Source organism: Heterodontus francisci, chromosome 33 (genome assembly GCF_036365525.1).
Source record: "Heterodontus francisci isolate sHetFra1 chromosome 33, sHetFra1.hap1, whole genome shotgun sequence".
Lineage (NCBI taxonomy): Eukaryota > Metazoa > Chordata > Chondrichthyes > Heterodontiformes > Heterodontidae > Heterodontus > Heterodontus francisci.
In genome coordinates, this window is record NC_090403.1 from 48,507,422 (window position 1) to 48,525,693 (window position 18,272).

Below are 18,272 nucleotides of genomic sequence, written 5' to 3' on the forward strand. Positions count from 1 at the left end.
AACCTGGTAAAATCGCTGTTAATTGTGTGTTCAACAGGCTTAATTACCTTCTCGCTGCCTTCAAGCACGGCCTCCACTTGCCAGCCCAACCGCCTCCAGGAATATCCCTGAGTGGTGTAAACACGTTGGGCTTCCCTCCCGATGCCATCCACTGCCATTTTTTCATGCCTTCCATCCCCCAGCCCGTCTCCACAATACTGACAAAATTCCGCCCACAGTTTCTAGATTTCCAAAGATTTGACAAAGTTCCACATGAAAGGCTGTTGCTTACCTTTAAAATAGGGGCATGGTAAAATCTGGGAATGCATAAGGAGTTGGGGGAAGTGGAGGAAGCTACAGGTACTTACAGTGGAGTGATGGCAGGGTGGGTGGAAATCTTTGTGTCGTCAACACTGGCAAATATACTGACACCAACAGCAGAAAAAGAGACAAACAGAACTTTGTTTATAACAATATGAGCACAGAGAAACAGAATAACAACACGGAAAACCTAAGAAAGTGAAACCTAGGGAACAAAAACAGTGAAAATATTGCAGGTGATTCCAACACCATATAAAAGTGACACATCATCAAATGGCAATTAGCTCCTCCACCTCTAAAAGACACAGTTGCGTAACATAAATTGTGACCTCCTCCCTCAGTTGGTATTTTACATTTTTCTACAGTTGATGAAAAACTGGAATAGCAACTCAAAAAATGGGACATAGCATGACGAGACTCATTCATTTCAACTTAAAGCAACACCTGGGGATTAGATCTGGATACCTCCACCCAATATGATTCAGTAACCACTGACCATTACCTCGTAAGCTACAGGGAGGGGTTGGGTATTATTCTGGATTTCTGCTTGATTTAACTGTAGAAGGTGGAAAGAAACTTTGCTGCACATTTCTTCAGGTGACTAAACAAGTTGGGTAGATTCCATGAAAGGGTGGATTATACATATGTAAAGAGTCAATTTCAGTCAGCGTAGGTTTGGCTCAGTGTTAACACGGTTATGGATTCAGCTGACGTTCCAGTGCAGTATTGGAGTGCTGTTTTGTTAAGGTGCCATCCTTCAGATGAGAAGGTCCTATTTACTGATTGGTTAGAGATTCAATGCCACTATTTGAAGCTAAAACACCAGCACTAGCTCTTCCAGCATTCTGGCCAATACTCCTTCTTCAACCAATTCTACCACGAATGAAATTTCAAATATTATTCAACTCTGTGTTCTTTGTGGGCTTTTCTTCCATGAAAAATGTCATATTGTCTAATAACAATGGTGACTGCATTTCAAAGTGACTCATTGTCCGTGAGATGTTTCTATGAGACATGATGGAGTGCTATATAAATTCAAGTGTTGGATGGCTAGATGGCCTTCAACACAGCCAAGAGAACTCTGTGGATATTCAGGGTATTTATGTTCTTTCTTTATCTGTAGACTATTTGTAAACCCGACAAGTGTTATCGTTTTACATCTTTAAATATACTCAGCTTTCATTTTACCCTAAGAAACTACTTCCTTTCTTAAAGTATGGCCTGAAAACACTTTCCACAGTTTGTCAGGAATTTTGTTTCTGGAAAATGATGACTAATCTTGCCAAAAACTGGAATTTCATATCCAGATTCTACAAGAGACCAGAAATCTTGGCGCCTGATTCAGTTCTGAATGAGGCAAGAATTAATGAACAGCTCTTGGCGGCCAAGAGGACCTTATATGAAAATTCAGACTCTATTATGCATTTCCTTTAAGGGTCTTTGTTTTTGTTTTGGGATCCTAGAATGCATGAAGAATGACTCTGTTAACATGGCCAGAATGTCAATTGTCTAAAGATGGATACAAGGCAATGATAGTCCTTGAAATGACTACTTGCCATTATCAGGCATGTACACAGAAGAGACTATTTTACAGCTGCTAACCCTGTTGCTTCATTTCGTACCTGGTTATTTGTGGCAACACCTAATTTTGGTAGATTTTCTATGGTTAAAATAATTTTAACTAACTGTTGATGTGCTTCTAGATGGTAGATAGTCACTATCAAACAAATTGGCCAAAATGGCCAATTGCCAAAAGATTACCATCAGGTTCCCTTCCTGGTAGATATTGGTCAATGTGGATCATTCCAAATTTGTGAAGGCCCAGAATTTGTTGGCTATTTAATGTATGCACTGTACAAATTTAATTGACCAAAGACCTCTACACATATAGAAATGAATTACTATCACCATTTGTTCTATTTCTCAAATATATGCCAACAATTTGCATTTTCTTAATTTTGCAAAAGATTTCAAAGGACTTCAGTTAGCTGTGATCAGGGTCAAGTAGGAGTAGCAAAGAATCGGGGGGATTAACTGAAGGTGCAGTAAGAGCTAGGTTTTCAGGAGGCTTTTGAAGATACAAGTGAATAGATATTGGTGAAATGAATGTATTATAGAATAGCATATAAGTAACACATTTTCAGTTATGATTAAAAATATTAGTTTTATGTAAATAAGAGTTACTGAAGACCGTTTCTTCATGATAAAAAATGTTCCTAAATACTTCTTTTAATAGATTCCCACTCCGATGTTTGGTAATGACTTAAGCAGACATGGAAGATTCCAGATTTGAACCTTAGTCAATTCTGAGTTGGCTAAATCCAGCTGATGCAACAATATAGACATTAGTTGGCTCAATGTCTCTGGCTTAGGGATTGGAAAAAAAATCAGCCAGAGTCAATATTCCTGAATGTTATGCAGCAATCTCTTCTGGTAAGTGTGTGTATGTGCATGCATGTGGACATAGGGTGCAGGTAAAATAACAGCTCCAGTTAAACAGCCTACTGACCTTCTTTGTCCAGGCTAACATGTAAGGAATGGCATAAAAACATAAAGTGCTGGAAATACTCAGCAGGTCAGGCAGCATCTGTGGAGAGAGAAGCAGAGTTAACGTTTCAGGTCTGTGACCTTTTTTCAGGCCATAAACACCATTTCACCATAAACACCAACTGCATCCAATTACAATTATAGTGTAGTAGAAAACTAGCACAGACCAGAGAATGAACTTGGAACCTTTGTGGTCTGTATTATTCAGCTACACACTGGTCAGTACACATTTACCAACTAAGCCAAAGGGAAAAGGGAGTTGGTGGGGGAGGTTTGTCCATTATTTAAAACTTTTGATCCAAATATAATCTATTATTTCTTCAATGGGAAAATTGCTCAGCTGCTTAGTCCTTGCGTGGGTCTTCTAAATGTGACTGAATCAGTACTTTTTTGGCATAAAGCTGAACTTGATGGAAAATCACTCCAACAGGTGATGTAGTTGAATTGCTTTGAATTAATTTGCCTGTTAGCCCTGTGACTGTTCCCCTGGGTTATCAGTCAAGAATTTCAGCTGCAGCTCCTTGATCTTCATTTCCCTTGGTCCCCCTTCACTTGAACCAACATTCGGATCACTTTCTTGGTAACTACAAACCTTTTTCATTCTTACTGGTTCATACAGTCTTTGAGTTATCTGGTTACGAATCTCCTCCAGTTCGTTCATCCTCAACTTATGGCCAGTTTCAGCCTCCTTCCTTCGCTGTTGAGATCGACAAACCATTTCTTTGTGAATCTCAGCAAAGAATTCTGTGAAACCATAAGTAATGAATACAATGGATGGAGTATTGCATGGCGGATGATTATAATTATTTAAACAGTCACTTAATCCAAGATAAATTTATATTCCAGACAGGATACACAACAAAGATACAACCTGTCATTTTTTGAGCAGCAGAGAGACTGGGAATAATTTCCTTGTTATTTATAAACAAGGTTCTAGGTTTGGTTAACTGGTATGACAAACACCTGCTACTCTCTAAAAATTCTAAGCTATAGCACAGGGTATATTTTCCACTTAGCATGTTAGAACAACAGCTGAGATAAATCTTCTGCAAAAGCAAATGTGATGACAAAAGGCATTTTGCTCACAGGAAATTGTTAAGCTTGCCCTACCTACTGATTGATCTTTCTGGCCTTTCTTTTGATTTGCTTGCATTTCGGACTTGCTCGGATCACACATCTGTTTCTATTGGTTGTCTTGTCAAAGCTGATTATTATTAACAGCTGTTTAATATTCAGCTGTTAGCAACTTTTTTGAAGTTTACACTAGTGTGTTCTTATGAGCAGCAGTGGCCCACAATATGATATAGAAATTGCAACATGGAGAAGGATATTCAGCCCAACCAGTCGGTTTTGGTGTTTATTCTCCACATGAGCAGAAATCCTAAACTCACCCAGAATCCTTTTATCCCCTTTTCCTTCAAGCACCCATCTACCCTATTCCTAAAATGTTGACAATGTTTCCTGCTTCAATCACTAACTCTGGTAGTGCTTTCTACAGCTTCACAACCCTCGAATTAAAGAACATTTTCCTGCTCTCTGATCAAGCTGTTTTTAAATCTTCTATCAATGTGCTCTGCTTACAGATTCCTCAGCCAATGGAAGTAGGGTGGTTCTATCTACTCTGCCCCATCCCTTAATATTTTAAACACCTCTGTCAAATCACCCCTTATTGCTCTAATGATAACTGTTGCATTAAACTGGGATTTTAATTTACTCAAGGTGCATTTTCTGCTATGAAAGTAAAATTTTAATATGACATCCTGTTTCAGTTTTAAATGAAAAATATAACCTCAACAAACATTTACACAATTTTAATCAAATGAATGTGTTCTGTAAATATTTAAGCTGCATTGTATTGCCTGGTAATGCAGTGTGTTACAGCACTAACCCTGCTGATCTAAGTAGAGGGCATTGTGGGTATGTACCTGTCATTCCCCGCAGTGCTGCATTTTCAAACTCAGTCGTGGTGATGTGGACAAGTGCCAGCAAAGTCTGTGTTTCCTTCCTTACTGAGGAAGGGGACAATGAGAGGGACTGTAATTTCCTGGTAATGCTTATACAATTTTTTAGTGGCTGGTACAGAGTGAAATAGATAGAAAGGTGGAAGCAGGTGGTCTGCCCACCCTGTCAGCTGGAGTGCAAACATCGGCTAAGGAGACAAAGCAATGGAGATCAAATGGTAGGAGCTTTGAAGCGGGAAGCAGCATTGAAAATTAACATGCTCAAGCTTGGGCCATGCAGTGGAAACAGCAGGTTTGAATGCTGCTCCGCTCAGTTCTAAACCTGATCAGAAAAGAGGACCAACATGGAGGCAGTGGCGTCTTGCAATGGAGAAAGGGAAAGATTCAGGGAGAAGTCACACCTGATGGTTTCTGGTGCCTCCTGGTGGCTGGTTATAAGGAGTACTGGCCTAGGGGTTAGGCGGAAAACCAAATCGGGTTTAAAATAAAAACAAAGCAAAAGATACTCAAATACTCTATAGAAATAAAGGGGAAATGTACCCAAATACCCTATAGAAATAAAGGGGAGACTTAACCCAATACCAATAAATATAAGAAATAAAGTGTAGTTTGATTTTCAAACTTAAATAAAAGACATTTTATTAATGAAGGTCAATGCATCTTATAAGATAGCTAAAGTTCTGCTGTCTGCATTGTGGCAACAAATCAGCTATAAACAGATATTATCTGAAAAGCAGCATCAGACACTGAAAGTAAACACACCCATTTTTTATTCATATATTGTAGCCATTTTGCTTTTGAATAATATCAGCAAAATAAATAGTGCTGTTATGCACCTATTTATCAGTTTCAGCACACAGCCAAATCAACAATTAAATGAAACATATGGCAAATATCCAGGACATGGAATGTCAGGATATTGTACAATTATTCACAGTTCAGACAGGAGGCAGTCAGTGCTTTGATTCATTGGATGCAGAGTGACATTTCTCTTAAGGACAGCAAGTGGTAGCACAGAATAATTTCTAAAAACGTTAGTGGATAGACAATGGCTAGAGTGCTGATCAACTGTTTGCACATTAGAAAGAATCTTTGAAATATTTGTTGGACAGGATATTTTCATAGCCACTTAGCTGACCTGTCAGTAAAGATTTGTGGCTTTTAAAATTATTTTTTTCAAAAATTTGATCCTTGATGATGTTATTCAATGATTTTGTTTCTTTATACTATTTCCAATGTTCCTCCTCCCCATCTCTGAAGACTGTGACTCTTGCTGGGTTTTGATTCGTGGGTGGTTTCAGACCTCCAACCCATTACTCATATGACCATTCGTCACGTGATTCTTTACAGTGAATGCCTGCACATCAACTGAATGAACAGGGCAATCCACCAATTCAAATCATGTCCACAGTTGGGATCCACACAAGCTCACTTCCAGCAAGACAACGGTCAATGAGTGGAACCACTGCACAAAATTAAACTATACCTTAGTTAGAAAATAATTAATACTACAGACTAATTACAAGGCAGTAAACCAGTCAGCTCTTGTCAATTAGACTGTTGTTATAGAATCACTTCATGTTTCTATCCTCTGCACACTATTCCTGCAATCAAGAGAGTACAGTGAGTGGTGGGCTACCCCTACAACAGAGGTGAAGGGAAATGGCAGCTGAGTCTTTTAATGAGAATAGGGGAAATGAGAAGTGTAGGTGATTCTGCCATCCAGAATTGAGGGGAGAGGATGGTAAATTTTTCATGCAGGCTTGAGTGACTGTTCCTCTGCTTCCAGTACTAACATAAAATATCCTTTCTACACTGCAGTAGGGAGCCGAAATAGCTTGGATTTAATCACACATACTAACCCAAAAATCACACTGTAAATAGTCTTACCTTTTACTTTTCCCAGTGAAGCAGAGATTTCAGGCAGTGAATCCTCCTTCTCAGTCTCAGTGTCATTTTGTTCTTCTGTATCCTCCTCACTTTCAGAATTACCACTGTCTCCATCTTCTTTACCAGCTTCATTTGGACCTTTCCTCCTTTGGACAGAGTTACCATCAAGCTGCTGGAGGGCAGGGAGAGCCTCAATCACCTGCTCCCTGTAAAATACAGGAAACCATGGACTAAAGATAAGCAACCAATACCCTGCTCCCATCAGCAAAAGTGAATGTCACTTTAGTGTGGATAGAGTAGATGTACCACCTGTTCCATCAGTTAGATTATCACTATTACAGTATAGAGAGTATGGAGGTAATCTCAACCTAACCCACCCAGCTGGAAACTCAGGATTTTTTTAACCATGTGTCAATGTTAAATTTGTTTTTCATGTTTTTGCTTTCAGACAGAGCCGTTCATTATTGTGCCATTAATGCTGCCTCTGGACAAATGCTTTGGCTTTTACTATGACCATTACTACTCCCTTTGCCTGTTGTTCCATGACATCTTTGTCATTTAATCTCTCCTGCTCTCTGCCCTATCACAGACCTTCCCTTTTGCTCTTCTTCCCCCCGCCCCCTTTCACTTGCTCAAAGCCTGTTACACTTCTAACCTTTGCCAGTTCTAATGATAGATCACAGACCTGAAACATTAACTCTGTTTCTCGCTCCACAGATGCTGCCAGACCTGCTGAGTATTTCCAGCACTTTCTGTTTTTATAGGAAACTGTCGGAATTGCTTTGGCCACTCATTTCACATGCCGCCCCATTTTAATTTCCATTGAAGTCAATAGGAAATCCAGAGGGATGTAAAACAGGTGGCTGACCTGATACCAGCAGTATCCTGCCAAACCATTATGTTAAAATTCACCTATATATCTCCTATTTTCTCTTATTCAGATAGAGTCAACAAAATACACAAACATTCTGCACCCCCGTTTCCTCACATTGCTAACGCAACAGTGTGCGGAGGACAAATCAACTACTCTCTGTTGATTAAACCTTTTATATTCCCTGCTTCTCCCTCAACATCTGGAATGTAACTTTTTAAAGCAATATATCAGGGCTCTTGTCTCACCTATATCCTTCCTGTTTTGTGCAGTCATTGTCTGACATATTCAGAATTATGAGACTCTCTGGAAATTCACCTTAGGATAAAAGGACAGAAATAAATATGAATAAGGAGGTAAGCAACTCAGGTGATAGCCATCAAGCTTTCAGGCATTAACATCAATACATCTGCCATGGATATTTATATAAATTTAAAATTATGTGCAGGGTGCATATTTCTTGTCTAAAGACCTAACTTCTCATTGTCATGATTCTTGATCACACATTTCTCTCAACATGTCCCATTGTAAATTCCAAAATTTCTTACTCAATTTTGCTGTGTTGACTTTCAGCCTCATACAATCAGGTAGCTCTGTGGAGCAATTTTCTGAAGTTTTCAAAACAAGGGTAGATTAGATACAGTCTGGTTGAACTGTTTATTTGAAATGGATATGGATGGTACAACTAAAGGTCATGCCTACACAATCTGTAAGCAAAAGAATGTGTTACGACCAGGTGAGGAAGGGGTCTTAGGCTCCTCTCTCAGCCTTTTCCTGGTTTGGCCGTAACAGGGTTTAACTTTTAAAACAGCAGTGTGGTGAGTATGCAGTCACTATTGTCTTTTAAAAGTGATCTGGGCAGGTTCATGACAGCACCTTCCAAACCCGGGACCTCTACCACCTAGAAGGACAAGGGCAGCAGATGCTGCCACCACCACCTGCAAGGTCCCCTCCAAGCCAACACCATCCTAACTTGGAACTATAATGCCGTTCCTTCACTGTCGCTGGGTCAAAATCCTGGAACTTCCTTCCTAACAACACTTGTTGGTGTACCAATACCCCAAGGACTGCAGCAGTTGAAGAAGGCAGCTCACCACCATCTTCCCAAGGGCAATTAGGGATGGGCAATAAATGTGGCATAGCCAGTGATGTCTACATCCCCTGAATGAACAAAAAGAGTGGAGTGAATTTCCAGCTTTAGGGGTAAAATGCCAATTAGTTGTCATTGTGATGAATCACTGCATGTCTTCCAGAATTTACTCAAATGCCTTGGGGATCGGAGAGGAATTTTCCAGAGTTTTTCAGTGTTGGCTCCAGTTGTTTTCTTGTTCCTGAAAATAGCTGGGGCGGATGAACAATGTCTGAGTTAACTGGATACGATGGGTCTAATGGTCCTTTCTCACCCATCTTCCAGTATATTTGTACATTAATTTGACAGCGCTTTCAAAAAGTCAGAACATGCATGATGAGCTGAATGGACTCCTTCTGTGCTATATGATTCTATCTGCTTTGGATAAGGAGAATGTGACTGGTGCACAGCATCTGTTTGAACTCATCTCTTAGCCCTGCTTTGGCCAGTTCCAACGCATGTGATGAGTAGATGCAGGAGACCTGCACTGTATTTACACCTAATCTGTACTAATGCTTTGTCTTCCAACACACCATTAACATATTGTTTGCCTTTGCTCCGTGACCTTTTGGTCAGCTATGTGGCCTGGTCCAATCTAGACCTCCTTTGTTATCTCTTGCCCCACCCCCACCTCACTTGCTTATAACCTAATATTTGTCAGTTCCGATGAAGGGTCACTGACCCGAAACGTTAACTCTGCTTCTCTTTCCACAGATGCTGCCAGACCTGCTGAGTGGTTCCAGCATTTCTTGTTTTTATTTGTATTTGCAGTAGCCTGATACAAATCAGCCTTCACAGTTGTGGGACACTAGGAATCTAAATTTATTCTTATAAAAACAATTGTCGGACTGGAAACCTCAGAGGCATAGAACATATCACATGGAATAGAAAAGATAAATTTGTAATAGTAATACAAGTCACAGCATCTTAGTAGCACAAGGGGTCACTAGTTCAAACTAGTAAAAAGCAAATTTAAAACTGATTAAAGGAAGCTCTTCAGAAAAAGCATGATCAACACAGGGAATGGACTTCCTGGTAGGGCACTGGAGTCAAAAACCCTAGAATCGTTTGAAACTGTTGAATGCTCGGATAAGAATTGTAGGTTTGTCTGGAGTGATGTGCAGATTGAGCACTGTCAGTTGTATTTAACTTGTGAAAAGCTCCCGGTTTGTAACACAGGAATCATAATGCAGCATTTAGGCCAGTTTGAAAATGTACTGATAAGAGCTAGAGGTTTTTCAGGGAGATTGGCTTGGGTTACTTTGCCTCAGCAATTCAATATTGTAATGATTTTTTGTACTTTCAAGTATGCAGATTAATGGTTCCCTTATTTCACATCATTCTATAGATCGCTATAATATTGCTAGTTAATTACTTTTTTGTGCCCCAAAGCCTTTATTTGTGGCTCAATCTCCTTGCAACCAATTTTTGCCTGAATGCAGACAATCAGTAATATACCAAAGACAGGAATTTGTACTTAAGCTAGATACAGATCTTTACTTATGGATGAAAAGCACATTCATAATTAATATCACTTTTCAAATAATTCATGTACTATAACGTGCACATAAAAAGTGTTGCTAATGTAGACCTTCTCCCTGTTCTTCTACCTACAACACTGTTTTCTAGTTTCATATAGTGCTGAGACTGGCACAAGCTGCATCACTTAAGATACAAACTAAGAGAACTATACAATTTTAATTAATTAGAAAATACACTTTTCTTTAGACATATATTTTGTTGATTTTTTTGTGCTCATCAAGATGAGAGGAGTCAGTGATGGTGAATGAAATACTTCCATGTTTTCAGAATCAAGAATTGCCAAGCCAGTAGATGACAGCAAGGTCAGAGGCTCTCTCTACCCTGCTGCAATGATATACATTAAGCCTCAGAACAACATGACATAGCACCACTACGAGATACTATTCCCTGCACCCTCATGCACGGTTCTTTTCCTTTTGAGTGAGACTAAAATGTTGGTGATAATTCATGTTGAATTATGGATAATTTCATATGTTGGACTCCGTCGCACTTTGAATTGAGTCTGCCTCAACCCATTTCATTATTGACTTCAGAGCAATCAGTGGAAGGACATTTTCATCCCATTGATCAAACCTAAATTCAACTGGCTTCCAGAAGTGAAATGGCAGAGGACTAAATTGTAGCATCCAGTCATAGGGGAATATCTACTTTAAATTGTAAAATGATGACTAGAGCAAACTAACCTGGGTCCAACTGTTCAATCTGATTATTTGAAAGGTCTAAAAATCCCAGTTTCTGTAGAGTTTTAAGGTTTTCCACCTTCTGGATTCTGTTGGCAGCCAGTGTCAAAAATCTGCAATAGAGAATTAGATAGTTTAATATTTCCCTCATCCTTTTGGGTCCGCTTGCATTATGAATGGATACTCTGTCAACATGGCTCTTCAACTAGTCACTAGGGCCCTCACTGTGAACTAGTAGGAACTCCCGCACTGGACAATTAGAAACAGAGTGAGTAGGTGCTTTCACATTGAATGATTGTGGATCCTAACACTGAGTGAATAGTGACCCTCACACTAAGTGAGTACTGACTCCCACACAGAACAAGTAGGAATCCTCATACTGAGTGAATTCTTACACTAAAGCACTGGTGACATTTGTCAGCACCTTCCAAACCCATAACCTCTACTACCTAGCAGGACAAGGGCAGGAGACATATGGGAATACCACCATCTGCAAGCTCCTCTCCAAGTCACTCATCATCCTGACTTGGAACTATATTGCCATTCCTTCACTGTCAATGGGTTAAAATCCTTGAACTCTCTCCCTAACAGCATTGCGGGTATACCTGCAGCACGTGAACTATCGTGGTTCAAGAAGGTGGCTCACCACCACCTTCTCAAGGGCAATTAGGGTTGAGCAATAAATGCTGGCCTTGCAGTGACACCCATATCCCAAGAACAAATTTTTAAAAATCCTTACACTGAGCAAGCAATCACTCTCACACTGGGTGAGTGGGAACCCTCACTCTGTGAGTAGGAATCCTTGTACTGAATGAACAGAAACTATGCGTCTATATTACCAGCGATGAACTCAATACTTTGCTTGGGACAATATGTTAACAATGAATCTAGTGATAACATTAAATTATACTCACCTTAAACTGTGAAGCAATTCTAAATTTTCTATCTTCTTAATTTGATTCTGTGATTGAAAGGAAGAAACGTAAAGAGTGAGTGAATGACTGATGCAAATTTTTAGCTGGAGGCTCACTATGCATGTTCTGAGGTGGAATGATCACCTGCTGTATTATTGGTGTTAAGACCCGTGACCTACTGGTCAAGCTGCCTACAATCTACCTAGATCTGATGAGGAGACCCACCTAAAACATTAATCTAACTTTCAATTTCAGATCGGTCAGTTATGTATTTCCAGCAACTTCTGTTTTCATTTCAGATTTCTAGCAAGTACCTCTACCTGGAACTTGGTGTTATTTGATCTGACCATGAGGGAAGTGAATTAAAGGGGACTTTAGTGTAGCATAAAGTACTGTCATGAACACTTACACCTAAATGAGTCCGAATACTTTTTTTTAATTAAAAAAAATTGTTTTACAAAAATTTCTCCTTCCAGGGCTTCTCTCTATAGCCATTTTAATGGCCAAACAACAGAGTGAGATGACACAACTCAAGGGGATTCCTTTGGAGTGTGTTTGCTTTCTAACACTGGTGTTTGATTAGTCTGTTTGTAAACTGTTCCCTATTTGTAGAAGTTAGGAAGAAAAAGGCAGCCATGTTTCATTTTCTTGCTGACAAATTGCATTGGCATGGATGTTAATGACAAAGAATATGCACCATAGGAACAAGCCATTTGGCCAAACAAATCCATGCCATTATTTATGTTCCTCACAAGTTAAGAAGTATTCATTCTCAAAGGATGCCATGCAGGCAACTAGGCTTCCCTGGAGCTTCTTTGATTATGTTAGGAAATTAGAGAAGAATTTCCAAAAGATGTTTCTAAATTTGCCACAGGGTTTTTCTCTGTTTGTTGCCTCTCCTAGGAAATAGAATTATTATGGGGTGACCTCAAAAATGTATGCATAGAAGATACAGCAACATTTGTAAAACTACTTTTTTTTAAAGTACTTGGACTCTTCTGGAGGTGTGAGCTTGCATTCCATACTCACCCCTGTACTAGATTTTCCCTTTTAACTCGCATCTGGGTAACTAACTGCATCTCTACTCATGTTAGTTTAGCTATTCCACATTGTTGGGCTTAATAATCCTCATTAATGTTGATCATTAAAAAGGTTAAAGTTACCAATAACACTCTGAACAGTTTAGTTTTCCCCTTCTGCTCCTGATTTATAATGAGATTCAGTTCCACAGGAGCTGGCTACTCTCCAGTAAGTTGTATCATGGCCTTTCGTCATAGAATCTTACAGCACAGAAGGAGGCCATTCTGCCCATCGTTCCTGTGCTAGCTCTTTGAAAGAGCGGTTCAATTAGTCCCACTCGTGTCCAAGTTCAGACAGCGAGTGTTGCCAGGATATTCGACTGTGATGGGCATCACAGTCAAGACAGATCCTCTGCTCACCTGATATGCATAAAGATATTTTCCAGCAGCAGGATAGCAATAAGGGGTTGTTCCCCTTCTAGTCCTAGGGTGCTCAGGCCAATTGCAGCACTTCTACCTCCACTTTAACTGAGTTTAATTCACAAACTGGATGTGAACTTGGAATTTATAATCTGTAAAGCTTAATATTACACTGGGTGATGGATTTACCCACTGAGCTATCAAGAGGAGCCTGCACATTTCCTCTTCAAACACTTCAGTAAAACTATCTGGGGGGAGGGGGCTACAGATAGACCATTTAGACCATTACCTGTTGAAGGTAAAGACTGTAGACATTTCCCAAGCACTCAAGATTTCCAAGGGCTCCAATATTCTCCCTGTCTAGTCGAACAGTCATCAGCTTTGCCACAGCTTGTGTTCTGTACAGAAAACGTGGAATTGTTTGTCAACACCAGGAGTTCTATTTTTATCAAAGCAGATCCAATAAAAGGTGTCACTGAGTCAGACTTAAATAGACAGCTAGGTCAATGCAGAGCCCAGAGAAACCTCAGCAAAAAGTTTCAACACTTTGTATACTCAAAGAGAAATTTATTCTTGCCTTTGTTATAAAGAATTTAAGAAAGTTGTACTAAATGCAACCACTAGATGGAGGCCTTGTACTCATTTTAACAATTCAAAGTGTAATTTTAGATTATTTACAAATTGAAAAACAAATCTGGGTAACAGGAAGGAACGAAAATTAAGGTGAAGCAAAGAAATGTAACATTTTGATTCTGCAAAGTTGATGCCCTCGATAGGGAGACAAATCAATGTATTATTTTTAAAAATTTACTTTAAAGGTGGGGAGATATTGCTTGCATCAATAGGGAAATGCAGATATTGTGACAGTGGGCCATAACTCCCTCACATCCAAACTCCATATGAATTATTAGGCTCCAATCTCATTCAGTGCAGCACTCCCTCAATGCTGCACTGGGAGTATCAGCCTGGATTATGTGCCCAAGATGTATCGGATGCCTAGCTGTAATTTCTGTAACCCTACCCTACCCGATTGCATTTCCAAAAAAACAATAGTGACATTTTTTCCTAGAAGGTTTTTTTGTATCTGTGTACATGAACACGGTTCATCCTCATCCTGCCAATGACAAAGAAAAAGAACTTGCATTTATATAACAACTTTCACAACCTTAGGACGTCCCAAAGCACTTTACAGCCAATGAAGTACTTTTTGAAGTGTAGTCACTGTTGTAATGTAGGGAATGTGGCAGCCAATTTGTGCACAGCAAGATCCCAAACACAGCAACATGACAATGACCAGACAATGTTTTTTTTTATTGATGTTGGTTGAGGGATAAATATTGGCCAGGCAATAGGGCAGCATTCTGCTGCTCTTCTTCAAATAGTCTGATAAGATCTTTTATGTCCACCTGAGAGGGCAGACCGGGTTTAATGTCTCAACTGAAAGACAGCACCTCTGATGGTGCAGCACTCCCTCAGTACTGCACTGACAGTGTGAGCCTGGATTATGTGCCCAAGATGTACTGGATGCCTATCTGGCAAACAACAGGAGATGACTTCCTGCTGCTATGCCTTTGCCAATGGCACCCAGTCTGCAGCCACTAGGAAATGTGTTGGAGAAACCCAGGTATTCTCATTCTTGCTGTGGAAGCATCAGTGTCAGCTCAGTACCTTCCTCAGGCAGATAGGTCGATTGGAGATTCCTGTGTTCCATTGCACCATGTGACACAGCACATTAATTCACCAACATAATGTGCCATCTCAGCACCCTACATCTTCAATTCACAGCTCATCCATCTTGTAAATCTTACAGAATTTTTAAAAAATCAAAGTCAGCACATCAATAGAATGCTACATTTAAACCACCTCTTGAAATATGTGTTGAAGATATCACTGCATTTATAAAGTTGTCCATCCTCATGAAACAAAAGTAACAGCTCATGGTTTACTGCATAACGTCTCTCTTTAAATTCTCTTTTTGCTTGACCCTTGCTGAGGCATAATTCCATGGGTGCTGGCTGCCCTGGAGTACCTTAAAACCGTGTAAGCCTAGAAGTGACATTTAGCACACTATTCCACTACATGGAGCATCACAATCAAGCTCAATTTTGTCCTCCCTAATAGCCACACACACGTGCTTTCCAGTAAGGTTTGCCTAATAGCACTCAGGAATTGGAAACCTAGAGCAAAATAATCAATCACAGGACAGATCAGGGATCAACATCTTCTGATCTGCATAGCTAGGTGCCACATTGGGAAAGACCTTTAACATTAACAGACTGGGAGAGTCTAATTGCAATTTGGCTTCACCATATAACTATCCAGTCTTAAAGGCACAGTGCTGTTTATTATGGAGTTTCACTGATGAGCTGCTACTCACAGGTCTTCTGGTGTCTGTTTTTCTGCAGGGAGTTGCAAATTTCGCTTGGCAATCAGTGACATGGAAATGTACACCAACTTCTTTGATTCATATGGGCTGTCTGAAAACAACATGAACACATGCTCATAAATAGAGTAAACAGATTCCACTATTCTAATAATACCAAATGAGAGTAAATGAATTAGAAAGAAAATCTGCCAACTTTCAGATCAAAGTTTCAACTGTGTTTAAATTGATACAGTCCTTCACCAGATACTGAAGAAAGACAAAATACGACCATACCATATGACCATACGAATTATGAAACATGGTTAAACTAGGAGGATTTACTCACAAGTTATCCTCCATCCACCTCCCTATGCTTCATCTCATCAGTTGGGATGGCCTAACCCCTCATGTGCCATCAAGGTGCCTCCTTGTTTGACCTACTGATGCAGGAAGAGATCTGTGTCTTCTCAAAACAGGTTCCTCAGTCAAAACTGGCAAAGAAATCTCTAGCGCAAGGTCCCTTGCAAGTTCAAATCTAGAGCCAGTGTTAGAACAGTATAAGAACCAGGCTTAGGCACTGATGCCCAGATGCAAATAGGATCATTGCAACATAAAGGATAAACATTGGGACAAAGTGGTTTATTCAGAGTAAAGCATTAAGCAGCTCCAATCACATTACTTCCAGTTACTGTAATTAGTTTAAATAGGTAGTATTATTTACAAAACAAATTTTTGTGCTCATAGAATTATTACAGCACAGGAGGCCATTCAGCCCGTTATGTCCAAGCCGGCTCTCTGCAACAGCAATATCAGTTAGTCCCACTCCCTAGCCCTTTTCCTGCAGTCCTGCAAAAAACATTTTCAGGTGGTTATCCATTTCCCTTTTGAGAGCCACAATTGAATCTGCCTCCACCACACTCTCAGGCAGTGCATTCCAGATCCTTACCACTCATTGTGTAAAAAAGCCTTTTCTCATGTCGCCATTGGTTCTTTTGCCATTCACCTTAAATTGTGTCCTTGGTTCTCGAGCCTTCCGCCAGTGGGAACAGTTTCTCTATCTACTCTGTCTTGACCACTCATGATTTTGAACACCTAAATAAAATTTCCTCTCAATTCTCTCTTCTCTGAGAACGGCCCCAGCTTCTCCAACCTATACATGGAACTGAAGTTCCTCATCCTTGGAACCATTCTCGTAAATCTTTTCTACACCCTCTCTAAAGCTTTCAGATCCTTCCTAAGGTGTGGTGCCCAGAATTGGACGCAATACACCAGTTGAGGCCGAACCTTCATAAAGGTTAATCATAACTTCCTTGCTTTTGTACTCTATGCTTCTATTTAACACAGGATCCCATAAGCCCTTTTTAACCTCTTTCTCAACTTGCCCCACCACCTTCAATGATTTGTGCACATATACTCCCAGGTCTTTCTGTTCCTGTACCCCCTTTATAATTGTATCCTTTAATTTGTATTGCCACTCTTTCTTCCTACCAAAATGTATCACTTCACACTTTTCTGTATTAACCAGGCCAAGCTATGCTGACACTGGAGAATGGAATATTTCCTGATTCCAGGTAGTTAATGTCAACATCAAGCACCCCCAGGCCAGCTATTACACACAAAGTGAAACTTTCACGACTCTAGTCAAACAATGTTCCTCAGCCTCGCCCTCATAAGACCATCCCTTACTGTGGCAATCTGGTGTAAAGGTCTGCAAAGGAAACCCGACCCAAGCCCGAATGTCGTTGGGTCCCGTCGGGGTCGGGTCGGGTAGCAGGCCTTTAATCTGGTGCTCCCGTTTCTCCAAGCAGCCATCACTATGGCATCTACATGAGAATGCCAATTTAGTACCAACAAATAAACAGTTTTATGCTCTGCATATTGTTTTAAAAAACCTAGCGTTATAACTTGAACAGAACGTATAGTCTGTGGAAGTAACTTGGTTGGTACTGCACAGTAGTTTATTGTAAAAGACTTGTAGTCATGCAGTGCCTCTCACAACCATCCAAAGCGCTTTACAGCCAATGAAGTGCTTTTGAGGTGTAGTCGCTGTTATAGTGCAGGAAATGCAGCAGCTAATTTGTGCACAGCAAGCTCCCACAAACAGCAATGCGCTAATGACCAGTTTTAGTGATGTTGATTGAGGGATAAATATTGGCCAGAACACCGGGGAGAACCCTGCTCTTCTTTACAATAGCACCAATGGACCTTTAACATCCACCTGACAAAGCAGACAGCTCCTCGGTTTAACATATGATCGGAAAGCTCGGCACCTCCGACAGTGCTGCACTCCCTCAGAACTGCTGTGGCAGCATCAGCCTGGATTATGGTGCTCAAGTTACCGGACTGGGGACCTGAACCCGGAGCCTCCCGAGGCCGGAGTGCTGCCCACTGATTAAACGAAGCAGCTTTCTGCTGTAAGAGAGGAAGTTTTCATCCCCCTTTTTATTTGGCCTGGGTTGGAGTTCAGCTGTCAAAGACCTACCCTGCGCCGGAGTTCAGCTGTCAAAGACCTACCCTGCGCCGGAGTTCAGCTGTCAAAGACCTACCCTGCGCCATGGTCTCCTCTCCGCGGCCTCCGTTACCAGAGCAACCGCCGACCCACTGACACCAACGAGCGCACAAGATGCGCAAGAG

General features: G+C 40.5%; 1 protein-coding gene across 3 annotated transcripts; it reads right to left on the reverse strand.

The window, feature by feature from the left end:
• Positions 1-439: 439 nt before the first annotated feature.
• Positions 440-18,247, reverse strand: LOC137347953 (leucine-rich repeat-containing protein 46-like). Of its 3 annotated transcripts, none has more exons than XM_068013014.1 (8): positions 18,185-18,247; positions 15,651-15,750; positions 13,563-13,671; positions 11,835-11,881; positions 10,924-11,033; positions 7,818-7,887; positions 6,699-6,904; positions 440-3,591 (listed from the first exon to the last, which is right to left on the reverse strand). In XM_068013014.1, exons 1-8 carry the CDS (start codon positions 18,192-18,194, stop codon positions 3,314-3,316), a joined length of 930 nt encoding a protein of 309 aa, XP_067869115.1. In that variant the 5' UTR covers positions 18,195-18,247; the 3' UTR covers positions 440-3,313. The 3 variants fall into 3 exon arrangements, with proteins under 3 accessions (XP_067869115.1, XP_067869117.1, XP_067869116.1); XM_068013016.1 differs by having other exon boundaries at positions 18,153-18,207; XM_068013015.1 differs by lacking the exon at positions 18,185-18,247 and adding an exon at positions 18,121-18,180.
• Positions 18,248-18,272: the final 25 nt, after the last annotated feature.

Coding starts and splice junctions, on each gene's coding strand:
- LOC137347953 (XM_068013014.1), bottom strand. Junction 13,672..15,650: donor AAACAGACACCAGAAGACCT/GTGAGTAGCAGC, acceptor TTTTCTGTACAG/AACACAAGCTGTGGCAAAGC. Junction 11,882..13,562: donor ACAGTCTTTACCTTCAACAG/GTAATGGTCTAA, acceptor TTTCAATCACAG/AATCAAATTAAGAAGATAGA.